Genomic DNA, 25,649 nt, shown 5'->3' with positions numbered 1-25,649 from the left:
GGCTATCAATTACCACACGATTTTAAAACTGTATATCTTGGGAATATTAGAGAGTATGTTATGTACGACGACTTGATAGCTGCAAAGAAAGCTACAACAAGAAACTGGTACAAACTGGATCCGCCTTCTTCAAAACACTGCTTAAATGTTGTTGGAGGAATCTATGCAATGGAAGAAATTACTTCTCAGATTAAAGGAAGATATTTTCGTTGTGGGAGAAGTGGACATTATACAGCACCAGGGAAAATTAATGAAGAACAAAACATTTAAGGTCTATAACTCTGTATATCTATTGATGCATGCCTGTATAAAAGTATATAAGCTGGAGTGTGTATGCGGAGTAAAGGCAGGTGTGCATGTGGCAGTTGATTAGAATGGGCACCCACACCTTTTGTTCGCTTTAGTTCTGTTTGTTTGACTGTGTGCTTGCATGGTTATTTCGCCTGTAATGTAACATGTTTGTGTTTAAACTGCGACAACACTATCAATAAAAATTACAGCGTCAAAAACAAATCCCACCTGTGCTGTATGACCTCCAGGTCCTCCAGTTTTTCCGGGATCTCCATGCTGTTCAGCCACTGCTCCTTCTCATCGATCCAAACTTCGCAGGCATCGGCCTCGCTGAACATTTTGTAGCGGGACAAAGCGTCCTGAAGCGCCTGCTTCCTCAGCTTGGTGAGGTCGGCGACCTCCTTGTAGCGCTCCTCGATACAGGTCAGCCGACCGCGGACCTCCTCTGACTCCGCCTCCTCTTTTGGCAGACAGGCGACCTGCTCGTGGAGTGAGTCGATGACCGGTCTGTAGCTTGCCACCTCTGCCGCTGCATCTTTGTGCTTCCTGGCCAGCGCCTGGGTGGAGAACTCATCGTGGCCGGTCTCCCCGCTGGAGACGATGCGCAGGGCGTCCAGCATCCAGGCATCTACGTCATCAGCATCCGCCTGGAACTGGTGGAGGGCCAGAGCCTCCTCCAGCCTTTTCTTCCTCACCGCTGCCAGCTGCTCCAGCGCTGCCCACTGAGCCTGCAGGTCGGAAATTCGCTCTTGGATCTTCGTGGCACCGAAGTGTCCCGCCTTCACCATGGCCTGGCCCTCCGCAATGGTGTGCTGCAGGTGGCCGGCACGGCCGCTCATCTCGTCTTCCAGGGCTCGCTGCTGGCTGAGGAGACGCAGCGCCCCCGTCAGGTCCTTACCGTGCTCCAGAGAGGACAGGATCTGCTCCTTCTCACGGATCCAGCCTTCCTCCTCCGCCATCTCCCAGAAAAACTTCCAGAGACGGCGAGACTCCTCCAGACGGGCACGTCGCTCTGCGGCGAGCTGAGTCAGCTCCTGGTAGCAGAACTCAAGGTGGGCCACCCGGTCCTGGATGACCTGTGGGTCACAGGGCTTGTAGCCTGGACAGGAAGGAAGGGAAAATGTAAAAGTACACCTATCGGAGGAACAAGACTCCTCCTTATTAAATGGATAAAAATACTCAAGTTCAAATCAAACTCAGAGGCGAGGAAAGGCGCCTGCTGCTCACCGCTGTTGCTGGCAGAGTGCTTGTTGGCGTTGGCGGTGACCGCCTTCACCCTGTCGGCCTGGATGGCAATGTCTGCCTCCACCAAGGCGTGTTTCTGGAGCAGGTCCTCCACCCCCAGCAGATGCTTCCCATAATCCTGAGACAGCAGCAGCATCTAGAACCCAAAAGCAGACGATCACGTTTCTGCTCAGACACCTTCTCTGCGTCCCACCCCGAGTGCTGTGTTCGGGTACCTTCATCTCGTCCATCCAGTCCATGATGTAGAGCATCTCCTGAAAGACCCTCTGCAGGCCCAGGTTCATCTCCAGCCGCTGCCTGCGGGCCTTCAGCAGCTCCAGCAGATACTCCCACAGACGAATAACGTTGTCCTTCCGGGCTGCGATGCGTTTGATGTCATGGTAGCGCTCCGCCTCCAGCTCCTTTGCCACAGCAACCACAGCTTGGACACGCTCCTCGTATGCGGCGATGTCCGTTTCGATCGCCTCGTGCTTCTTGGTGGCGGCCTCGACGGCCTGAAGGTCGAAGCCAAAGTTATCCTGGAGACAGAGAAGAGACGGCGGCGTGTCATGAGATCACGAGTGAAGAAACGTGGGCAGGTCACATGATTTGCTGCGTCCTCCTACCTGTGACACCAGCCTCTGATTTTCGCTGAGCCAGGTCTCTCTCATGGCCGCCTTTCGATCAAAGCGCCTGGCCAACTGTTCCAGCTTCTCCTGACGAATCAGCTCCATCCTCAGAGCCAGCTCGCGCTCATGCTCCGCCTTCTCCAGCCGCTCCCAGGCCTGTCAGGATCACAAAGTCAGCATCAAATCCACGCAGCAGCATTTACAGCGTGTAAATTTAGTCTCTGTAGGAGTTGTTTTAACCCTTTAGAGCCGGTCGGAGCGGACACGCTCCATTTTGCGTAACTACTTTTAAATCCCGTAGCTCTGCAACCACGTGAGCTAGCGCAATATTTTTTTTGCATATGAAACCGGAGGAGTTGTACTTACATCTGATGCCATCAGCTTGTCCTCGGTCACGGTTTCCTTCCACATATAGCTTTACAAAAACTGCATAAAAGCACTTGCAGCAACAAAAACATAATATTCCAGAAACACGCTTTGCCGATCGATCAGCTGTTTGTAACACTTCCTACGTCTATCAGCGCGAACTATCACATGACCTGCCCGAAACCGGAAGTGACGTCATTTTGCGGAAATGTAGTTTTTTACCATCAGGACCTTATGAGCCTATACTGGTGTTTTTAAAACTTATGTTTGACTTTATGACTTCCTGTGTTGTTTCTGGGATGCTGAGGACTCATATTGCACTGCTGGAAATAGTTTATTTTGATGCATATGCTGTTATTTTGCAAATTTGCACTATAATACTTATTTTCGTTTTTCCTGCAGTATATAAAAATTGGTGTATCTCAAAAATAAAACTATGAAGACACTTAAAATAAATTTCCTGTGGTGGGAAACTAGTTTGTGCAACTTTTTTGTATTTACAGTTTTGAGGGATAAGCCTCTTAAATTTCTCTAACTAGAAATATATGTTAAAAAAACAAAAACGATTTTAATTTTTTTGTAGTTTATTGCACTTTTTTGCAATTTATGTAGTTACTATGCACTTAATGCAGACATATTATTACAATTTGGGCTATAATGGTTGTATTGATGTATAGCAACTTGAAATGCTCCCAGAAATGGCTCCACAGCATGTAAAAATATAATATAAGCTCTGGCGGACTTGGTTCTATGGTAGGTCTTAAAGGGTTAACGGAAACACAGAGTTTAACATCGCAGCAAACATCCGTCTGTACACAAGTCCACGCCGTCTTAGAAACGTCGTGTATCTGTAACAAAAGCACATTTCACGTAACCGAAGCGGCTCCACGGTTCGAGCCCGGGAGAAGACTCGAGCCCGGCCTCAGCACCGCCGGCTCCAAGCGAGATACAAACGTGCAGAGCGAGGTCAGGACTGAGTCACCTGGACCCGACCAGCAGAAACGCTCACAGCTGTTTTTCTAACAAACTGCTAGAAACGTTTCGTGCACGGGTCCTTCTGCCTTCACAAACTGCACGTTCTGGTTCTTATGAACGACTCTGGCGTCTTCCTGTCATGTTGCTCTGCACCATGAAGGAACTCTGCAGGTGTCAGACGAAGGCTCTTATTTCAATGCTCCGGACACCAGACGCACAGTTTTCAGCTAACATGATCAGAGAGTGAGTTCCTCCTGTGATCAGGTTAACTCGTGTACTGATAAAACTCTCGGCCGTCACTCTCGATCATTTGGGGAAGACAAACCGACTACGTGCGCCCGACGCGAGCAGCAGGACGACAGCCCTGCTGGGATTCGGCTGCACAGCTGCAAACGCTGTGTGTAACTCGGGTTCACAGGAGACGAAACATATTGAGTCTGCGTTCTGCTGGGCGAGCGGCGGGACGGGCTCTGACCGACAGGTAAACGGCTTCGGAGCGGCTCCCACCTTGTTGATGTCAGAGATGAGCTTCCCCTCGCGGGGCATGTACACCTTCTGGTTGTTTGCCCTCATCTTGCTCTGGATGGTGAAGAGAAGGACCTCCAGGTTCCCCTTCTCTGTGAACCTGATGGGGACAGAGACCAGGTGAGAGCTCAGGTAGCGTTACTGGAGGCAGAGCGAAGGCGAGGCGCAGCGCTCTTACTTGGGGGGCTTCTCCACGGTGCGGTAGGTGTTGAAGGCTTGTAGCTGCTGCTGGACTCCTGCCAGAGAGTTGGCGAACTTCCTGTTGTTGAGGATGATGATGGTCTGTTCAATCCACTCCAGCAGGTCTGAGGCCAGGGACTCGTATTTCTCGATCATCTTCTCCGTCTCGATGGCGTTGTCCAAAACCTGGAAGCAAAAACCAAGACAATGAGGCGCCGCCAGCAGAGTTCGTGACCTCTGAAAGAGAGTTTCAGTCGTGCCGACTCACCTTCCCGATACGTTTGCCCTCCACCTTCAGAGCCTTCATCTTGGAGAAATAGTGGTAATAGGTCACCACGTAGGTGATGACGGACTTCTCGTCGGGATGGTCCACGCTGATGTCTGCAGCACAAACAGAAGATTCAAATACAAACTGTTCAGGTGAACTGCTCAGGTAAACGTGCGGTCCCTACCCTCGGGGTCCAACAGCTTGGTGAGGCCCAGGTGATGCTCCGCCAGGTTGAAGGCGTTCTGCAGGTTGTAGTGAGCGTTGGATTTCTTCAGTTTGTCAAAATCGATCAAATCAGGCCTGAAAACACGAGAAACACAAAACTTTATTCACAGGGACGAGTCTCCGCATCGTCACACCTGGACGACGGGGTTACCTGTGTTTGTGGATGAGCGCGTTGAAGGCCATGCCGTCCCTCCAGCTCGTGCTGAAGTTGTGGATGTTGACGTTGGGATACCTGAGGAAGAAGACAGGAAGCAGAGGTTAACCTGAGCTCGGCCTCACTGACACTACGCAGGTGCTGCAGGTGAGCCTCACCCCGCGGTCTTCATCTGACACCACAGCAGCAGGGCGTCTTTGGCCGATCGCTTCTCTTTGTTGTCTTCCGTCTCCACGCTGATGTCCTGAATCTGAGGGCAAGAGGAAGAACAGTAACACCTCCACCTGTCTGCCGTTTTTACCTGTGGCCCTGCAGGAATCTCCTGAGTCTGTGCTCTAACAGGTCACACCTGTGACGCGTGCTTACCTGGAAGCGGAGTATGATGGTCCAGATGAGGCCCAGCGTGAGCCGATGGTTTCCGTCCACGATGTCGTGGGAGCCCATGTTCTCCAGGTGAACCCGCTGCTCCTTCAGGAACTGCAGCGCCTTGTCCACGTTCTCCAGACAGTGGATCCGCATCCGCCCTTTGGTTGGCTTTGGCTGGAGGCGGAGGAGCAGAGAGTCAGGTGATCTACAGGTGTAGATCCAAAATCATGAACATCCTGTGAGGGCAGACTTTCACAATAAAAGCTGCAATAATCACACACTGAAGCAAGGATATGTGTCTGGTTCCCACTGACGTCTCCAAAATAACAGGAAGTGGAGACACCGTCTTGTCTTCCTGGCCCGGGAGGACGGCGAGGCGTTCCTGGCCTACAGGAAGTGGGAGGAAGCGCAGCAGCTGGACCACAGCCTTCCTTGAGGCCAACAAGTCCACCGTCTCAAACGGAAACAGGTTAATGTTTCAGAGGGAAAACAGGAAGTCAGGCACACCTGCTTGAACTCTGAGGTCACTTCCTGTGAGCTGCTGTACCCTCCAGGAGGTCATCAGGAGCACGAATGTGGACTTACTCTGATCGCACGTCAAATAAAGCATCGCTTTAAAAATCTCGGGAAGCTCATCCAGAAACTTATGTCACATGACCGACCGCTGTGACATCACATGACATCGTCTGACACACAGGAAACGTCCTCTGGAAATATCTGGGCAAAAGGGGCGGAGCACACAGAAGCATATGGGCTTAAATTGTGGTCATAAATGTTTTGTACTTGTAAATCAAATGCGTATTTGTGAACTGAAGTTTTGTAACCTTGTAAAAATAAATTTGTTAGAAAATTTTATGTTTGTGCATCTACAGATGAGACTTTGTGTTTTAAAAAATATTTACGCGAGTTACAAATGTTTCTGTGAAGGTCTGCTTACAGAGGAAAACACTACGTGTAAACTCTGCGCTCAGGTTCCCTGAATGTGGGAGAGTTTCAACTTACATGTACGAATTTTGACCCGATTTTTCTTCCTGTCAGCTGATTGGTTGATTGATTAACAATCCAATCAGAGAACAGATGGGTTTGGCTGTTGGAGGGGTGCTTTACGGAGCTGCAGGTCCTTGAAGGGTGATACAGTTTGAAGCTGGAGGATCTCTATATAAATATCCGATAGCAGCTAGGTCCCCTAACTTTCAGCAGCTGTTGAAAGGATAAAGTTGTGCTATATCAGTGGTTAGAAACACCATTATTACTTTAGGATTAGTTTAACACAAAGTCAGGGCTGACCCGGGACCATTGCTGTGAGTCACAGTGCGCAGCATAAAAGTCCTTTCACATCAGAGCAGGATGTGCTGCTAATGCTAACTGCTAACTAAAAGCCAAGGATCCAGGATTTGTTGCTGGCTGCTGGGCTCTGTGTGCAGCAGCTCTACCTGCACTAGATGCACCTGTCGTTTCTATCTCTGACTTTATGTCCTCTACAAGAGTTTCTGTTTTTTTTGCTGTTTCTTCAAATGTTCAATAAAAACATGTATGCTAATTCATAACCAGAAAGCTTTGTAAGTATCCCCACTAGTGAAGACTGTGTCATGTCCACAACACTGCCCCCCCAGGGTCCACAGAGAAAGGTTCTGGAGGTCTCTGTCTAAGCACGTAGACCTGTGACACAAAATCACTGAACTCGGACACACACAGACTGTTTTCATGGTGATGAAGGAAAACACTGGGCTGGCATGTAAAAGGCATTTATTCTTTCAGGACCTGCAGCTCCGTAAAGCACCCCTCCAACAGCCAAACCCATCTGTGCTCTGATTGGATTGTTAAATTTGTGATTGAGGTGACATTGGCCAATCAGCTGACAGGAAGAAAAATCGGGTCAAAATTTGTACGTGTAAGTTGAAACTCTCCCACATCCAGGGAACCTGAGCGCATCTACTGATCTGTAGATGCACAAACATAAATCTTTCTAACAAATTTATTTTTACAAGGCTACAAAACTTCAGTTTAGTTCACAAACACGCATTTGATTTACAAGTACAAAACGTTTATGGCCACAATTTAAGCCCATAGAAGTGTCTCTCCTCCCTCATCTCGCTCTACAGGAGCTGCAGTACTGTTCGCAGCCACAGGCTGAGCAGGGGCGCTCTATCAGACATCCTGACGGCCTGGACAGGAAGTTCCAGTTGATCAGATCAGTGAAGGCCGGGTTTCTTCTTCTGGTGTTGATTTTAGTGCAAGGACTGTTTATGTGTGTGTGTGTGTGTGTGTGTGTGTGTGTGTGTGTGTGTGTGTGTGTGTGTGTGTGTTACCAGTCTCTCCCCGGAGAGGACCTCGAGCAGTTTGATGAGCATGCGTCCATCTCTCAGGTCCATGTACAGGTCGGTGATCCTGCAGGAGACTCTGGACAGGTGAGAGTTCACCCACTTAGTGAAGGTCTTCTTCTGCACCGCCTCCCGCTCATCTGTGCACACACACACACACACACACACACACACACACACACGTTTCAGTCTGGGCACCTGATCAGAGTTTTCACACTCTTATCAGGCACATAAGCCCCGCCCACCTGCTGTTTGTATTTGTATGTTCGGTGCATGTGAACACCGATGCAGCGACCTGCTCTAAACACACAGACAGGAAACAGCAACAGCTGTAATAATTATAATAAAGCAGCGACACCACACAGACGGCTGTCCAAAAGGGGGAGGAGCTAAAACAGGCTGATTCAGGCAAACACGTGAGCAGAACTGAGAGCAGCTGATCGCCTCTAACAGGTGGGGCTTCACGAGGATGGAAGTGGATGTGCGACTCAGCTCAAACCTTCAAAGTAAAACTCCTGTTGTCCCGCCTGTTTCCTGTTTGGTTACGCCGGCGATGCTGCGGCTCCGACGCTGCTGTTGGACCTGCAGACCTGACGCTGTCTCTGTGGAGACGCTGCGCTGCTGATAGCAACGGCGCCACTAGCCAACCGCAGTGTTTGGTTCAGCGTCATGACTGGTTTCAGCCAGCAGGCCTAAACTGGTTACCACTGACACCAGGTGAGACCAGGTGGGCCTCTGTTTACTGTGCCACGCTCGTGCTTGTGTCTTTGCTAAACTCTTCTGGAAGTGTTTTATTATTTGTGTTACCAGCAGAATTATTCATTGCTCTGCTGCTTACATTTCCATGGAAACACCAGGAAGCTGGACTGAACCCCGTGCACCTGTGCTCCGGGCAGGTGTGACAGCCTGTGATGATGTCACTGAGCCCAGCAGTAAAAGTGAGCGCTTAAACTTTAACCAGGAGCAGGTCGAAGGTCGCCCAACACGCCCACAGACACCCAGGTGCGCCTGTAATCATGCCGCTTTAAAACAGCAGTGATGAGCTCTGTGGGCGGAGCTTTAGAACCCGAGCACCGAAGCGACTGGGTGATGGCTCCGTTTATTGTTCCACACAAATAAAGTTTATGCATCAACACCTACGGCCTGCCAGCCTGGCTCCACGGCGCCCCCTGCAGCATGTTTCCTAAACCGTGTTCGTGCAGCACGGCGTTTCCGTGAAGGCAGTTCACAGGAAGTACTTATAGCCCAAATGCGCTCTGTCCAGTCCGGGTCCTGGCGCGGAGAGATCTGCACACCAACACTGCGTAAACATCCCAGCGCCTCCTAGTGGCAGCAGCAGAGCAACACCATGTGACAGAAACTGCTTAACATCCGTGAGATTTACATGCTGAAGCGATTCCACGCCACACAGGAACTCATACTGACACGTTTGTGCAGCAGCCAATAAGACCGCAAAAGATCCGCATACACACAGGAAAGACATGGACGCGCAGCGAGGTCCGAGCTGCACGGCGAGTCTGCAGGTAAGAACATCCAAGACCTGTGCCCAATCCAGTTCCTTCAAGGACCCGCTGAAGGGTCCCAGCCTCCCAACTGGGAACCACCACCCTGACCAGTTACATGAAACCGAACCCACGCCCTCTGCCGCCACGACCTCTGACCCTCGGCTCCTCCTCCTTACCTTGTAGCTGTTTGAAGCGACCCTCCAGCACGTTGTAGCTGAGCTGCTGCTCCTCCATCACGGTTGAGGACTAAGAGGCCGATTTTAGCAACGCCGATCATAAACCACGAGCTCCGCTGCACGTCAGCCCACCGAGAGCGAAGTCATCGCTTCAGCCGTCGTTTCAGAAGTTTCAGAGCCCAAAATCAGGTTTTTGGTTTTTACTGACAGACAGGAACACCTGCCCTCATCACCGCAGTTTTAAAAAGCTGAACACAGGCTCGAGTCCACAAACCGAACCAGAGAACGCAGACTGTCAGCTGATCCTGAACGTGAGGACGGCGAGAGTGTGAAACTTCACTAAAACCCCGAGAAAAAACAGCCACGGCTCAAAACAACAGCAAAAACTTCCTTTGAAGTGCGATCGGAGCGAGAGGGAAAACGCCCTCGTGTCCGCGAGAGGTGCAGTAATGAGAGTCCAGAGGTCGCCGTGACGGCCACAGGACGGTGAGCGACAGGGACTGCGTGTGTGTGTCTGCCCTGCCCTCGCTGCAGCTACACGCCGCTCATTCTTCTTTCCTGCTCAATGATCTGACTGATTGTCCTGTTTCCCTCCACACACACACACACACACACACACAGACGCTCCCTATCCAAACACACTGTAAAAAGTGGATATCTATAATTTCCCAGCTTCAGCTGAACACTTGAATGTCACACGGATTCACTAAAAGATCAAAGGCTGCTTCACCTGCAGACAGCAAACAGCAGGGGGCGCTGCAGGTGACCCAAACACATCAGAGGTACAAACATCTGCTTTAATGGAGGAGCTCATAGCTGCTGACCAACCAATCAGCTCCTGGCAGTGGGAGTGGACTTCCCACAGACCTTTCCAGCTGCACGCTGCACCTGTGCGTCCTGTGAGAAGAAGAATGCACTGATACCTGTGAGGCGTCACATGATGACGTGAGAACAGATGAAGACCAGCCAGCACCTGCACACATGTAGTTACACACTGACAGCTGTGTAACCATGGCGACAGCCTGAGAGTAAAAACTGAAAATAAAGTTTCTACTTTTCATTTCCAGATTTCAGACACTCCCAGCTGTCCCAGCAGCTCGGCTGATGGCTCCCAGTTTGACTCCAGTTTCAGCTCAGACTTTTTACAGTGTGTTGGAATGTGTTGGCCAATGACGGTGCAGCCTCAGCATGATGTCATTAGGGTGTGAAGGGGTGGGGGCCGAGGAGGTGGGGGTGTTTCCCCTCATTGTTTCTTCACATTCCTGAACAAAGGACAGGAAGTGAGGAACAAACATCCTGTGCACACACACACATCCCTGCATGTCTATCTTTTTGAGGACCGGTGCTGCTCCAAACAGAATCCAAAGCTGTGACTACGACTCCCAAAGTGCATTTCACCAACAGAGCCTGAGAGCCAATCAGATTTAGCGCCTGCTGACATCACTCAGTCACCTGGAGTGCAGAGTCCTGCAGGAAATGAACCTGCGAGCATCTCAGCTGATGAAGAGCTCACAGTGAAGCAAGCCGAGATATGACATCAGCAGGGCGCCAGGTGTCCTTTCACAATAAAATACCTGAAGACAGAAGTAAAAAGGACTTTTGTCTGAAAACAAGACTCCTCCTCCAGCCTGCATGTAAACACAGTCATGTGACAGGCCGGGCTCGTGACTCATTACTCAAACCCAGCAAGGACCATGAGGTTCAAACCCACCACCTCCACGCTGTGAGGCGACACTGCTGACCGCGGTGCGCCCGAGCCACCACACTCAGCACATGTCAGGTGTGCTCTCGTGGTTGCTCAGGTATGTTTCTTTGACATGTTCCACAGGATGCTTTGAGTCACAGCAGCACATCAACAGAAACACAGCTTACCTGCGCAGGTCTGTGCAGGTAAGCCGTCAGCGGTGGTGGATAACAACATTAATAAACGTTCTGATTCATATGAAACAGTTTCTTGTAAATCAGCTCTACGTATCGATCATCCATAATCACTAACAGATTTCAGCCTCCACAGACCGTCTGTTCACCAGAAGCGCTGCATCACTTCCTTCCTGCTGAGCTGTGAGGCGTGCCGATGGCGGCCGGGCTCCTACCTGCGAGCGCTTTGATGCGGGAGCGTTCGAAGAGGCGGGCCGAGCTGTTCTCGTTGTCCCAGTCGTCGTCCCAGCGGTTGTTCACCGTGTCGTTGCTGCCGCTGTACTGCTGCTGCAGCTCCATGCGGTCGTACTCGGCGGCCACCGTCGTCATCTTGACCGTTCACCTCTGACGCGCCTCGATATCAGCGGGGACACGTCCACATCGACGGCTTCTGGCTGAAACCTGCGGAGCAGACAGGAAATGTGGGTCACAGAGAGGTCACGACCTGCGTCTCAGCGAGCGACCTTTGACCTAAAAACAGGAGTTTGCCTGAGCTTTCCTCGCCCTGACACACACACACACACACAGACACACACACACACACGCACACAGACACACTCACACACACACACACACAGACACACACACACACACAGACGCACTCACACACACACACACACACAGACGCGCACACACAGACGCACTCACACACACAGACGCGCACACACACACACACGCACATACACACACTCACACACACACACACACAGACGCACACACACACACGCACACACACACACGCACACACACACACACAGACGCACACACACACACAGACACACTCACACACACACACACACAGACACACACACACACACAGACGCGCACACACACACACACACAGACACACACACACACACAGACGCGCACACACACACAGACACACTCACACACACACACACACAGACACACACACACACACACAGACGCGCACACACACACAGACGCACTCACACACACACACACACAGACACACACACACACACACAGACGCACTCACACACACACACACACAGACACACACACACACACACACAGACGCGCACACACAGACACACACACACACACACACGCACATACACACACTCACACACACACACTCACACACATACACACACACACACACGCACACACACACACGCACACACACACACACAGACGCACACACACACACAGACAGACGCACACACACGCACACACACACACGCACACACACACACACACAGACGCACACACACACAGACGCACACACACACACACAGACGCACACGCACGCACACACACACACACACACACACACACACACAGACGCACACACACACGCACGCACACACACACACAGACAGACACACACACACACACACGCACACACACACAGACGCACACGCACGCACACACACACACACACACCTCTTCCTGCTTCTGTTACTTTTCATGTGTAGCTTTCACTGTTCTTCTTCGGGGCTAAAATCATCTGTTTCCTGCTGCAATCGGCTCAAATCGTTTTTGTGTTGCGCTCCGAAACACGTCACACCCTCCCAGCGGGTCGGGGAATGTGCTGCTGTTCTCCCGGCTCGGCCACCGGGGGAGCTGTAACCCAGCCCTCGTCTGCTCGGTGAGCTGAAGAAGCCCCGCCTGTAAACAAACCACCACCCGACATCAGCTGGTTGTAACTGAATCATTCAAACAGGGTGTGTTCCAAAGGTACCTCCTGTCTCCTTTCCTCACCTCCTGCTGAGGACTTAGGAAAAGAGAAGTGGAACGACCTCACACTCTCTCTCCTTGACGGTGTGAGGATGTCCGCCATGTTGAAACTACAAACGTGCATCGTCCTCTGTCTCAGCGTGTTCTGTTGTTTGGTGGAGGTCATATGAACGAGAACAGCCTGTGTAAACGTCCTGCACCACAGAGGCGGGAATTTTAAAGCCGGAGGAACATTTGGGTCCGATTTACTGCCTCACAGAGACAAACAGAGTCTGTGCTGACAGCTGTGAACAGCAGCACTTTGGGCCTTATGCACGTGTTTGCTTCACTCCCAGGAGAGAATTTTAAACGTCGCTTCAAACGCTGTCACACACAGGTTACACTGTAACACTATAAACACATCAGCAGCTTATGGATGAACATCAGCTGCTCGGCCTCGGTTATTACGTCGACAGTTTTCATGGACAGTCGGATGGCCTGTCGCTGTGAATTATGGGACGGTGTTATCTCCTCTCCTTTCCTCAAGGATGCTTCGGTGTGTCCTACTCTAAAGGAAGCACTGAAGCTCCTTTCCTTGGTGTTTGGGGATGTGGAACCGCTCCGATCATGGTCACGTCTCTCAGTGAGGAACCTTCCAGAGAAAGTTTCAGAATGCGCCCTTTATATAGTCAAACACTAAACACTCAGCAGCAGAGGATTGTGGGTAATGTAATGAGTCTGTGTGTGCCCTGCTCCCATTGGCTGCCTGAGTCAGCTGACTGGAGCAAATGGAATCAGAGTTATAGGCCTTAGCGGCGGCAGCAGCCATTACAGCACTCAGAGGAAGTCCCGAGGGACGCTAATGGACCCAATTTCCTGAAACAGCCCAGCCTGAGAGTCTGAGCGCAGAGGTCGGAGGTCAGGGACAGCTCTGCATCCGTAGCGTCAATAATCATCCCACACGGCGAGGTCGAGGACAAAGAGTCATATGTTAAAGACCAGAGAAGAAGAAACACAGCTGCCGTTAAACAAACAGGCACAGAAGAAGAAGCAGCTGAGAATAAAAACACACACCCTCGCAGCATTCCTGACAGGCACAGCTGTGGACACACCACATCTATCCCTCTGCCCCGTGGGGCCCTCCATGGGAGCAACAGGTGTGTGTCACCAGTCTGAGGCAGCAGCTGGCTCACGCCACGACGCTGCTCTGCCCAAGAAAGTGTCAAGAACGTCTCCACATTTTAGCTCCTCCTCCTCTGTTTTTTTAGTACGATGACATGACGACAGAGGAGCGACGACCGAAAACCACAGAAGAGTCTCCAAACCGAGCCTCCGACTCAGTGCTGCCCCCAGTGGGCCTCGCAGGTGCCGCAGAGCCCAAAAACTTGATTCAGCCACGCCGATCAGCCGTGACAGCGCGTGTATTTGTGATCAGTCGTCATTTATTAAAACTGATTTTATACGTAAGCTTCCTGCGTCTCCTCAGTGCTGAGGAGATGGAAGAGGAGGAATCCCTCACCCGCTCAGGTCTGACGCAGATCACCGGGTGATGCACGAGGCCGCGGCGAGCTGAAGTCAAAGTGATCACAGAACACTGAGGAGGCCACGCTTCACCTCACTGGCGTCTGCAGGTGTGTTTGTAAGCGAGCTCGCCGCTGCGCACGAGCAGGGAGGAGTTATTGGATTTACTCAGCACACAAACAGCCTCATTTCCTGGAGCGCCGACCCCGCCCGGCAACAGGAAACAGCTCGGCGCTCTCAGCAGGCGCACACAAACATCCATCAGACTCTGTGTCCAACACACCGGGCTTTCTACGGCGAGAGTGAACAACAAACAGGCCGGAAGTCTCCACAGAGCTTCATCGGGCAGTGAAGTCTTCACTGTGCAGAACCAGAACCAGGCCCAACCGGTTCTTTGGTTTGTGGGGGCAGAACAGAACCACCAGAGAACTGAAGTTCCAGGAACCTCTAAGGAGCATTGCTGCAGTGTTATCAGTGAACTAACCAGAACCTTTACGGAGGTTAGCAAACCGGGCCAGGAACGCCTCACCCAAGGTTCTGTTTACGTTTGAAGAACATTCCCTGAACGATCAGCTGATCGATCAGCAGAAAACAAACCACGTAAATATTTAAACCAGAACCCCGAGAATGCCATCCATCACTTCCTGTCTCATTAGACAGGCAGCCATTAGAACACTCAGGCAACATTCAGGGAAAGGAAGCGAAGCGTTACGGGAACACCGGGGGTTGCTCCTGTCGTTCTAAACGAGTTTGTTCACATAAACACAGACGGCTCTAATTTCTAAACCAGGACATTTTCCGTTATGGAAGAGCTTTCAGGGAACGTGGAGGTAACTCCAACCACGCAGGGACCTTAAAGAACATGTCCCAAACAAATTCATGGGATGCTGGATCCCAGCTCTGCAGTGTTGGGATGCTCCTAACGTCAGAAAAACATTCCCAAAACGTTCACACAACCAAAAGCTGCTGGTTCACTGGCTTCCTGTTAGAGGAGAACCTTTAGGGAACATTTCATGGACATACCTATAAGGGAACTGTGACCCTGACAAACGGTTTGGGAACGCTGGGATGAGAACCCAAGTGTTCCCATATGAGCCCTCAGATGATCTTTCATGTTCCGGTTTGGGTTGAAGGACGTTCTGTGAAGGTTTGGGAAACGTTGTGTTTTATTTACATGTCCTGTGTGTGTGTGTGTGTGTGTGTGTGTGTGTGTGTGTGTGTGTGTGTGTGTGTGTGTGTGTGTGAGAGAGAGAGAGAGAGAGGCAAACACAAGCAGAACCGGTCACGCTGAGCGGAACCTGACGGGAACTCTGAGGAGCTGTGTCCGGTTTCTGGGCCTCCCGCCGCTGTTTTCCAGCACTTTCTCCGGTCGGAGCGGCGGCTCTCGGCGGGCTCGGCCCCGCTGAGCTCCCGCTGAAAGGAGCTGTTATTGTCCGGGACGCATACACTCCTCACCTCCTCCTCCTCCGCGGCCACGCCTGTTTGTCTCCTCTCATGGCGCACCGTTATTCTCATCCATCCTTACTAATGGCTGCTGGCGGGGACGAGCCGCGGACACGCGGGCGGAGGAGCACCGCGGCGCGGGCCGCGCGTCGGCGGGGAGCGGCTCCAGAGCCTCCGGGAGGGATCCCGGAGCCGCTCCCCGCCAACGCGGAGCGAAGTTATGGAGGAGCCGAGGCTCCGGAGCGCCTCTCTTCAATCACAGCCACAGTAGAGACACAATAGAGACAGTAGAGACCAGGACGCTGCTTACCTGCTCAGGGTCGGAGCGACACTCCAAACTTCAGCGGAGGTGAGGAAGAGTCTGCAGACCGGAGAGCACAGAGGAGGTGGCGGGGGCTGCTGCTCCTGCTGCTGCCGCAGGGGATGACGGGAAAGAATCCGCACTGCCCCCTCCCCCCGCTCAGAGGGTTCGGGTCTGATTCTGGGCTTCGGGTCCGCCTGCAGAGCGCCCCCTGCAGGCCGCAGAGAGCAGCAGCAGCTTCAGTTGATCCGAGTCGGAGCCTCTTTATTCCACAGACAGTTACTATTATTGTTGTTATTACTGTTATTTATTATTATTACTAATATTGTTATTGTTACTATTATTGTTGTTATTACTGATTAAGAGGCCACATTACTTTCTGACACGAGTCCCGAACACAAACATGAGTTTTAATGAGGATAAAAACATTTGCTAAATAAACGATGACACATCCTGTTAAATATCCGTGTTTTACAGTTTTTATGGCACGTGCTCTAATAAATCTCTGTATGTATTCACGTTGCACACATTAAACTTTGTAGTTTATAATAAATGAATGAATGAAACAGAACCCTCCAAGCCTGCAGTTCCTCTAGTGTGCAGCAGAGGCAGCAGTGAGTCAGTCCTCATAGACTCCATGTTAACGGCACATTTACGGCTGATGCAAAGAATTTCTACCTTCACACCTGTACCAAATCATGCAACCATGCACCTGTTTGCAATGTTAGGGGCGTGGCCTCTGTGACTGACAGGTGCACCATCACCTGAACTGCACCTCTGGTTCACGTTTGTCCTGCTGGAGCCTTCTGGAGCATTTTAATGACATTATGTGAATAACACGGTCTGTGACAGTTACTGGCAGCTGAGGCTCATGGGTAATGCAGTATTTGGACTCCTCCTTCACAGCGTCTCTCGCTGAGCTATGAATATATCAGATATGAAACATGTTGTGTAACGTGATCCGTGCTGACACTCAGCGCCGAGCCCATTACGGCCTGATGGAGCTTAATGGCATCTAATGGAAAACATGGTGGGCTGCGATTGGACAAACACACAGAGTGCATCAGACAATAAGAGAGATAATCTGAGTGCTGACCGTCTCCACATCGATTCACCGTGAGGCCCATTAGCGCTCCCACAGGCTGAGAGGAGCTCCGTGACCTCCTCAGAGATTCAAAGAAAACCACGCAGAGACAGACAGTAAACGCCACACGGCTAAGTCTCCACCCACTTTATTCATACACCAAATCACGACACTCGTGGACCAAAATAATCACAGAACAGATTGAATGTCAGAGCGCCTCATCAGAGTCCTCTGGTGCTCTTCAGAACCAGAACTGAGGAGGTCCAGGCCAATGTGACCGCTGCTCTCCCTCCCAGAGACCGCGGCCTGACAGCCCGCGCTCAGGGCCGTTCCCCCCGCCTCGTCCCTGAAACCAGCAGCCAGGGCCAAAACTTTAAACATGAAGGTGGAAACGTCCACATGTTCCCTTCAGCTCAAACAACCAGAAACGGCTCTGATTGGCTGCAGGTGTTTGCCTCACTGCATAGCAACCACAGCACCACCTGGTGGTCAAAAACTGGTTCCAACAAAGAAAAATTATTTTCCTTCTAAATCATTTTATAATCAGGACACTGGAGCGCACACACACACACACACACACACAAAAATGCGGTTGTACTACAGAGCGTTTGCAGGTGGGAGCGGCATTATACCAAAACATCTGAGACCATGTGACCATGACGGGACCAATAAGACGACCTCAAAGATTAACGATGTCAAACAGAAACAGTGAAGCAGCTCCAGAAAACAAACATTGCGCCTCCAGAACCAGAACCGGGACACACTGCTGCACGCCATCGTCACAGGAACTAAGGCCGCCAGCTTCTTCACGTCTGTGACGAACAGGAAGTGAAGCTTCCGTCACAGAGAAACGCGTGGCGTCAGAAGTCCAACCACTCGCTCATGTAGATGCAGTTGGATGGCGAGATCTCTCCGCCCTCGTGGCAGTCGTCGAACACCTGCGGAGAGGAGACGGGATGAGTTCGGGTGACCTGAGAGCGGCCCTGGGTACATGTGGACGGAGCGCGTTACCGGGCAGAGTCCACAGGGCGTCTTGACAAGGCCGGTGGGCTGGATGATGGTGTTCACGCCACGGTACAGCTTCATCTGCCCGTCCACGCTGCCCACTGTGCCCTCCTTGGCGGCGATCACGGTCATCTCCACCTTCCCGTCGTAGATGAGCGTGTTCAGGATGGTCTCAATGTCGTCCATAGACAGGTCCACCTGAGGAAAGCACGCAGACCAGATTCACACGCACAGATAAATAGGTCCGTGCTGTCGACCCCGCCCTTTCACCTCGTCTCATGGTCGCTTTCATTCACCTGACCAGGAAAGCAGATTGGCCAAAGATCAACTAAACCCCGCCTTAAACACCTGGACCCGGGTCATTAGCCTGAGTCCAGGGGACTGTTTACACGCAGGATGAGGTATAAAGTCTACGCTCCCGCCTCCTCAGGTAACGCTCACCTGCCTGAGCATCTGCGCCCAGCTGCTTCTAATGTGTTTCTAATGTGTGTGTGTGTAGCTGTCTGCAGGTTAACGCTGTGCTGTGATTGGTGCGTCTGAGGTGTGACGTCACCTTGCTGATGCCCAGCTCGCAGATGTACTTCCAGACTTCGTGCGACGTGGCGAAGGAGCTGTTCCTCTGAACCATCGGACTCTGCTTGTTGTCCCGCGCCGCTTCCGCCTCGACGCAGGAAACACAACGAGGGTCACATGACGGTTCATACAGCTCTGAGACAGGAAAGAAGGCCGCCCCGCCCTATTCCCGCCTCAGAGCGCCGCTCTGCCTCCTCCTGCTGGGCGCCGTTTGGACAATGAAATAAAGTTTATTGTACCTTGCTCTGCAGGAACTTGAAGCACTGCTGGTTGAGAACCTCCACGAACTCGGACTCAAAGTCCTGGTCGCTGTACCAGGCGCCGCCCGTCACAGAGCGGTCAGGCTGCAGGTTGTACAACATGTACACCTTCTTCTTCGACGCCTGCACAAACACGCCAGCGGAGAGGAAGTATGACATCGTCAAGTCAGCGTTTGTTTACAGGAAACGCACGGAGACGTCGCGTCTTTAATTTTTATTTACTTATATGTGTTTATTTCCAAACTGTTTTATAGTTTCCAGATTTTTGCTGATTTACATATTTTACAGATGTTTGTTGTAAACATCTGTAAAATATATACAATTAGAATTTAAAGTTTTTTTAATTTTTCCACATTTTAAGCTGATTTTTCTGCACATATTTAAATAAACGTTTACTCTTTCAGCAGCTAATGTTATTGATTATTGATCAGCGATAAGGCTGATACAGCCATTATTGATCGTGACGGACTCACGGCCACAGACTTCACAGCTTTGATGAGCTTCTTGCTCTCCAGGTTCTTCAGGATCTTGTTGATCTCGGTCAGAGGCAGGTTGCTCTTGAAGCGGATGTCTCGGCTCCAGATTCCTGCAGAGAGATGCAGACGTCACGGCGCGCCACGGCAGCGAGCCAAACGGGGACAGGAAGTACTCAGTTACCTTTGTTTCCTGCGTCCTCGATGATCTGATAGACCAGCTTCTCCTGGTTGTCTGAGCCCTTCATTTTACTGAGACAGAACAGACAGGAAGCAGCTCAGACACCAGCAATCACCTGACAGGAAGTACACTCCTACACCTGTGTGTGTGTTTACCTGGTGCTCTGTGAGTCCTTCAGTCTGTACAGGAGACCTGCACTGTTCCTCAGCAGGTCCAGCTGACCCTGAAACAAACACCACCTCATCAACCTGCTGCCCGCTCAGCACACAGAGTGAAAAAGAGCACCATTCTCCTCACGCTCTGGAGGTGAGTGAAATCATCAGACTGACCAATGAGAGCAGCTTGTTGATGGCCATGGCTCTCTGCTGTGGCTCCAGGTGAGGCATGTCGTTCTGAATCACCTGGTCCGTGATACCTTGAGGGAACTGCTGACACAGCTCTTTGATCCTGAAACACACGCACACGTACGCACACACCAGGTAAAAATCACAGTAAACCTGTTTCTGTTTAAACTCTGAGTTTTAATCGTTTTCTGCGCCTGCTGTCTCGGCTGCTCAGGCTGCACATGAAGAGCAGCAGGCACAAACTTTAGCTCAGAGGCGCCATTAAAGACCAGAACATGTCCAGATGTTGGTCGTGCGACGCCAGCTGATGACTCTGATTAACGCCGAAGTGACCAGCAGTGCGGGGCAGTGTGAACGCGCGTTCATGACCTGCACGCAGGCGCTGTGTGCGCGAGCAGAACCGTACAGGCGATAATTGCGACAGTATTCGTCCGGAGTCCGGTGCGCGGACAGAGCGGCCCGCCGGCCCCGCTCCTCCCCTCACCTGTTCTCGACCTCCACGGGGTCCGACAGGTTCGTCTCCTTCTTCACCTTCACCTCAGCCATCTCCAGCGCTTCCTGCCTGCGCGGGGCTGTTACTAAGTTAGCCTGTGAGCTAATATTGTGACTGACTGCGAGCACACGCTGGGGTCCTTCCGTGTCCCAAGCGACCGGAAGCGTCCTGAAATCCGCCTGATTAAAAAACACACCGCGGTCAGATCCCGATCTTTTGTTTGTGTTTAAGCATAGATACCCGGCCTGACTGTGTCACAGTATTTCTTTCTTTCTTTGCTTAATTTTATTTAAATAAATTTATTTGACTGGTCTTTTTCAGTATTAGGCCGGCGGCCTCTGTTCCTGTGACGATGACGTACAGCAGCTTGTCCCGGTGATTTATAAAATATATCACATATAGAAATATATGACTTTAAATTTTACGGTCATTTTTCACCAATGTAAACTTTAAAGGGTACGTTTCTAACTGGTGGGCGGGTACTACAACTACAACTGGCAGCACCGCCCACCTCTGTCGTTTAGGCGTTTAAAACAAGCGTCCCCGCGGACAGAGCCCGTTGCTATGGTGACACTCCGGTAAACTCGGCAGCAGTCCCGGTGATCACCTGGGCCTTCATCCAGGTAAGAACACTGTCTCTGTTTGTTTTTATTTACCGGCGTGTCCCGGCCATACGCAGTTCATCGAACCAGAACCGGCCCCATTCAAAGGCTCAGAAAAAACCACCTGCTTGCTGCTACTGCTACTACTGCATTCACCCAGTGTATATACTATATGTAGATATAATGTTCTTCCTCTACACCCCCCCAATTTTTGCACATGTCGAGGAGCGTGTCAGGTAGGGTTGCCAACCGTCCCTTAAAATACGGAAACTGTGCCTCCATAACATGAAGGTTATAACAGAAAATCTGTCACTCTCTCTCTCCGTCTTACACTCACACAGACACACCACCACCATCAACTTTGCTAAATTGCTAATGAAAAACACTCATCAGGCAGCTGTGATTGAGCAGCATGTAAATCCAACTGTTTTCACGGTTGTTGTGGTCGTGATAATTTTGTGATGCCACATCGAAAAGGCTCGGATGAGCTTTCCAAAGTTCTACAAGTTGTGCCTCCATCGCTTGTGTCCAGATCACACGCTGCACAGCCGTGCTGCAACGTCTTTTTCACCGACGTTTACGTGTTTGCGCGCGAGCAGTGTGAGCGGCTGTGGTGACACCCTCACGAGCGATTGATGATCGGGAGCTGGTCGTGAGGTGTTAATCGCTTCTCGTTACCCCACGTATACTACACGACGCACGATGAAGGCCAAAATCGGTCCGATCACTCAAAAATCGGCTCAAAATGGGCCTAAAACCGCACAGTGTGAGCCCAGCATTAGAGCAGCAATGTTTGTTCCCCTCAGAGAAAGGGAAGAATGGGAAAAGGAAAACACCTGGCTGGAAAACGTTAATATGGGCATGTGCAGTGAATATCAGCGCTATGTGGCCAGAAGTGTGATAATATAATTTATTTTGTGTAATAAACAACTGCAAGGATAGATGATTACAACAAATAGATGACTAATACATAAAAGTAATACATAGATGAATAATGATGAGTTATGATGCGTAATCATGGGAACAAGCGGGTTTACAAACAGGAGCAGCTGATTAGCATCAGAAAAGCTGAAATAATATTTCAACTGAAGCCGATTGTACTAAATGCACTAAATGTGCACTGTTACAAGAATATTTTTCTTTCTATTGTTTTCTATTATTTTAAGTTAAGCAGGACAGAGTTCTTTTAAAGAAAGATTTACTTATATTCTCAAAAGTTAAGCATGACAGGCTTCTGTTTAAGAAGGAGACCTGTTTTATGTGTTAATGTTGTCATTTTGAGCTAAAAATAAATGGCTAAATGATCATTTGTTTCACATGTGTTCATATCACAAAGAATAGAATATGCATCTACTTAAATCAACTTCAAGTCAAAGGGTTAAAAAAATAATTTCACACACAAAAAAAGAGCTAGAAAATTCACCACACTGGGAAGGGTGAAGACAACTGGGTCGCCCGGCCCTGGCCACGAGGTGTCCCTTATTTATTTTTCAGGGAGTTGGCAACCCTAGTGTCAGGCTACATTTCACTGTGTGTTATACTTGTATAACTATGCATGTGACAAATAAAGAACCTTGAAGTCTTGAAGTCTTGAAAGTAAGAGCAGCTTCAGTCAAACTAACAAAGAGACGGTAAAGACACGGGGACCAATCACAGGCTTTGTTCAGGTAAACCTTCAGGAAAACAGGAAACCCTCCCAGAAACCTGAGATGTTAACACCTCAGTCCTCTCAGAGGACTCACACCAGTAACTTGCATGTCCCACTGGGTCACGGGTGGTGGAGACGAGTGTCTGGCCTGATGTAGAAGGCTGTGAGACCCGCTGTGATGTTTGGAGACGACAGATGAGAAGACAGACGGTCACCGGGAGCAGGGGCGCATCTAAAGACATGTTCTTAGGGTGGCATGGAAATCAGATGTGTGACAAAGTGGCTAGGACAGAATTCATTTGCCATTTGTCACTTGCGTATATTGTTATTCTGTGTTCTGTTATTTTACAGTCAGCCATAATGCTTTAATTTAGACATTGCTGGTGTAACTTCTCTTAACACACAATATCCCGGGTTTTGTTTGTGGTAGCAGTAGTTACATTCTTTACATCCATGCATGTGTTTTAAAGCAAACACTACTAACCATCAGATCATCTGAATTCTCTTCTGTTTACAGGCACATGTCTAGTAAATTATGTTTCTTTATGTTGCTTTGGTTATACTTACCATGGTGTCCATGTTGTGCATTCAGGTCCTGTATGTGAGACGGGTGTGTGGGAAGGGCCGCCCACTACTTCCTGTTTATATAGGGTCATGAGGTCAATGATTGGATCACTGGGTGTAACCAAATGGAGGGTTTTCATTTTGTATAGTATTGTTTGTTTTCTTTAAAGTAGCCTTTTGAGTTATATTGTATGCAGTGTTTTACTTTACAAACCATTTAGTTGAGTAAATGAGTTTGTCAGTTTCATGCATGACTTTATTCCTGTTCTTTGTTTAGAATTGTATTATTTGGTTTGACCTATTTTGTTCAATGGTAGGGACGAACGAGGTCAGGTGTGGGCAAAGTCTTGTATAAAGCCAGTGGGATTTTTGCATGCCTGATTGATTGTTTTATGGTAAAAGGGAGATGCTAGCAATAAAGTATGCTTAAAAAGAACTTCAGTTGTCTGCTAATGCTATTTACTTATCACCTTCCTTGCTGCTTAAGTTATGCTACATCACAAGATGAGGTGGCAAAATCAAAGCCGTTTCTTTCCACAGGTGTTTCATTCTGTAATATGTATTAAATTTGGTTAAATACATCAAATGCAGTAAGCATACACGTGGATATATACATAGTCTGTTTAATTGGCTTTACACCAAATAATGAAACATCTCGGTTACTTAAAATATGTGATTTTAGATTTTCAGTGTTGTATAGTCTGTATGATAAATAAGTATGTAGCCCAATGAGGATAACATCCAGAAAGCTACACGACATGTGAAAATGAAATTAATGTGGTGGATCAGCTAGAACTTTACACTCTTTTTATCAATGGTAGATCATTTTAACAAACAACACAAAGAGTCGGGCAAGCATCTGCTGGGTCTAGCTCAGAGGATGGCGACCAGCCTCCAGGAAAGGCTGTAGCGCCTGGCAGTGGGTCAGCACTGGCTTTGTTCTTCCAAGTAAAGGTTCTGGATCAGGACTGTTCAGTGGGGGAATCACTCCAAAGCGGTTTGATGTGGCTGCACTAAGCTGCTGAGAACTGCAGAGCCTGAAATCTGACGGAGGTGTTTGCAAACCGCCGTACAGGTTCAAAGCTCTTTATTTGTCACATGCATAGTTATAGAAGTATAACACACGGTGAAATGTAACCTGACACGCTCCTCGACATGTGCAAAAATGGGGGGGCGGGAGAGGAAGAACATTATATATATATAGTTTATACATTAGGTGAATGTGCAGTAGTAGCAGCAAGCAGGTGAATTCTGTACTACAGAATAAAGCTACAGGAACATGAGCCACCACCTATGCGGCCCAGGTGCACGTCGACATCCCCGCCCTCCTGTCGGACACCGCTCGTTCGTATCCATCAGGCTCCTGCCTCGTTTCATGGACCGATGCTAGAGCGACCAACGCGTGCTGCGTGTTGGTCGCCCGGCTTCTGTGTACAGAGGGTTCATTATCGCCCCTGTTGTTATGATATGAGGTTCTCTGCTCTGTGCAGCAGGCGGTCGGTTCTTTGGTTTGTTCTCTGTGCTGGGACACAGATTCAGCTCCATCCATGTATTTTACAGATGCATGAGACAGTATGAGGCTACTCAGCAGAAGTAACTGAGTAAAAACATGAATGAGTGAAACTATGTTGGGACAAAGCCGGCGAGGACGTCTTACTGTCTGAAAGGGAACCGAACAACTGATTTATTGACTAACTGATTGGTTGGCAGACGGTTGTTGTCATGGCAGCAGGGGCAGTGTCAGCTCCGCTCATCATTCCCATCATCCACCTGCAGACTCATCGAGCCAAGAACCACATCGACACGAGCACACCTGTGTCCATCCAGTCAGGTAGAACACCAACCGTCTGCTCATCCACCCAGCATCCATCTATCCAGCAGGTCATGTGACAGGTGTGTCTGTGCAGATTCTGCAGGTGTTCTGATCTTTTACACTCTGGATGGTTCAAAGCCGGGGGCGGGGCATCATGGAGCAGCAGGCAGCAGCAGGAAGTACAGCCAGCCCATCCTGCTGCCTGCAGGCCGGGTGACAGTCCGAGCGGTGGCTGTCACCAGGTGAGTGGTCACCTGACATCAGTGCGTACAGGCAGCAGATGTTTTCACAGTGTAGATCAATAAAGTTTATGTTTGTCTGCAGTGACGGCAGAGAGAGCTCCATAGTGACCAAGGTTTTCTCTGTGGATCCTCTGGACGACTTCCTGCAGGTAATCGCGCACCTGCCTGCTGCAGACCATATTTCCCAGCTGCCCCTGCACACACCTGATGATTCACAGAAATGCTTCCTTTGCCTTCCAGCCACCGCCTGAAGGAACATCCTTTCTTGCTGAGACCTCAGGTGTGTTCAGTTAAATT

The 25,649-nt window shown here is 50.0% G+C and overlaps 3 protein-coding genes across 11 annotated transcripts in view; 1 reads left to right on the top strand and 2 right to left on the bottom strand.

Moving 5' to 3' along the window:
• The window catches only part of LOC147328695 (spectrin beta chain, non-erythrocytic 1-like), a 31,212-nt gene extending 14,976 nt beyond the window's left edge, over positions 1-16,236 (bottom strand). The window contains exons 1-14 of one of the 4 annotated variants that reach the window (XM_086297249.1): positions 16,080-16,236; positions 11,299-11,524; positions 7,513-7,664; positions 5,204-5,377; positions 4,996-5,087; positions 4,835-4,915; positions 4,643-4,758; positions 4,459-4,571; positions 4,189-4,376; positions 3,993-4,110; positions 2,142-2,300; positions 1,752-2,054; positions 1,519-1,672; positions 520-1,390 (exon numbers count right to left, since the gene is read on the bottom strand). In XM_086297249.1, coding sequence (XP_086153375.1) covers positions 520-1,390; positions 1,519-1,672; positions 1,752-2,054; positions 2,142-2,300; positions 3,993-4,110; positions 4,189-4,376; positions 4,459-4,571; positions 4,643-4,758; positions 4,835-4,915; positions 4,996-5,087; positions 5,204-5,377; positions 7,513-7,664; positions 11,299-11,452 — 2,675 coding nt within the window. In that variant the 5' untranslated portion in view covers positions 11,453-11,524; positions 16,080-16,236. Of the gene's footprint in view, positions 1-519; positions 1,391-1,518; positions 1,673-1,751; positions 2,055-2,141; positions 2,301-3,992; positions 4,111-4,188; positions 4,377-4,458; positions 4,572-4,642; positions 4,759-4,834; positions 4,916-4,995; positions 5,088-5,203; positions 5,378-7,512; positions 7,665-9,205; positions 9,761-11,298; positions 11,525-12,532; positions 13,447-15,781; positions 15,805-16,079 lie in introns of those variants that run through there. The other 3 variants (XM_086297251.1, XM_086297250.1, XM_086297252.1) reach the window with 3 other exon arrangements.
• Positions 16,237-17,270: 1,034 nt separating this feature from the next.
• Positions 17,271-20,678, bottom strand: polr3f (polymerase (RNA) III (DNA directed) polypeptide F). Its single transcript, XM_086297260.1, has 9 exons — positions 20,475-20,678; positions 19,976-20,093; positions 19,802-19,869; positions 19,650-19,717; positions 19,466-19,578; positions 18,972-19,115; positions 18,713-18,820; positions 18,166-18,357; positions 17,271-18,092 (listed from the first exon to the last, which is right to left on the bottom strand). The coding sequence occupies exons 1-9, from the start codon at positions 20,534-20,536 to the stop codon at positions 18,015-18,017; spliced, it is 951 nt and encodes a 316-aa protein (XP_086153386.1). The 5' UTR covers positions 20,537-20,678; the 3' UTR covers positions 17,271-18,014.
• Positions 20,679-20,700: 22 nt separating this feature from the next.
• dzank1 (double zinc ribbon and ankyrin repeat domains 1) overlaps positions 20,701-25,649 on the top strand; it is a 12,334-nt gene continuing 7,385 nt past the window's right edge. For 2 of the 6 annotated variants that reach the window (XM_086297258.1, XM_086297253.1), the window contains exons 1-5: positions 20,705-21,106; positions 25,008-25,128; positions 25,205-25,352; positions 25,435-25,501; positions 25,593-25,632. In XM_086297258.1, the coding sequence (XP_086153384.1) occupies positions 25,020-25,128; positions 25,205-25,352; positions 25,435-25,501; positions 25,593-25,632 (364 nt within the window). In that variant the 5' untranslated portion in view covers positions 20,705-21,106; positions 25,008-25,019. Of the gene's footprint in view, positions 21,107-21,231; positions 25,129-25,204; positions 25,353-25,434; positions 25,502-25,592; positions 25,633-25,649 lie in introns of those variants that run through there. The other 4 variants (XM_086297256.1, XM_086297255.1, XM_086297257.1 and 1 more) reach the window with 4 other exon arrangements.

Source organism: Aulonocara sp. 'chitande type north' Nkhata Bay, linkage group LG6, assembly GCF_057382095.1.
Source record: "Aulonocara sp. 'chitande type north' Nkhata Bay isolate Kocher_YH1m ecotype deep benthic linkage group LG6, A_spYH_male_GT1.1, whole genome shotgun sequence".
NCBI classification, from domain to species: Eukaryota; Metazoa; Chordata; class Actinopteri; order Cichliformes; family Cichlidae; genus Aulonocara; species Aulonocara sp. 'chitande type north' Nkhata Bay.
Note: the sequence above shows the minus strand (reverse complement) of the source record. Positions and strands in the feature narration are given on the sequence as shown.

Bases quoted from the DNA above. Each gene is read 5' to 3' on its own strand.
- polr3f (XM_086297260.1), bottom strand. From the start codon at position 20,536: ATGGCTGAGGTGAAGGTGAAGAAGGAGACGAACCTGTCGGACCCCGTG. The intron at 20,094-20,474 runs GTGAGGGGAGGA...CGTGTGTTTCAG, and splicing joins CCCGTGGAGGTCGAGAACAG to GATCAAAGAGCTGTGTCAGC. The intron at 19,579-19,649 runs GTAACTGAGTAC...ATCTCTCTGCAG, and splicing joins CGAGGACGCAGGAAACAAAG to GAATCTGGAGCCGAGACATC.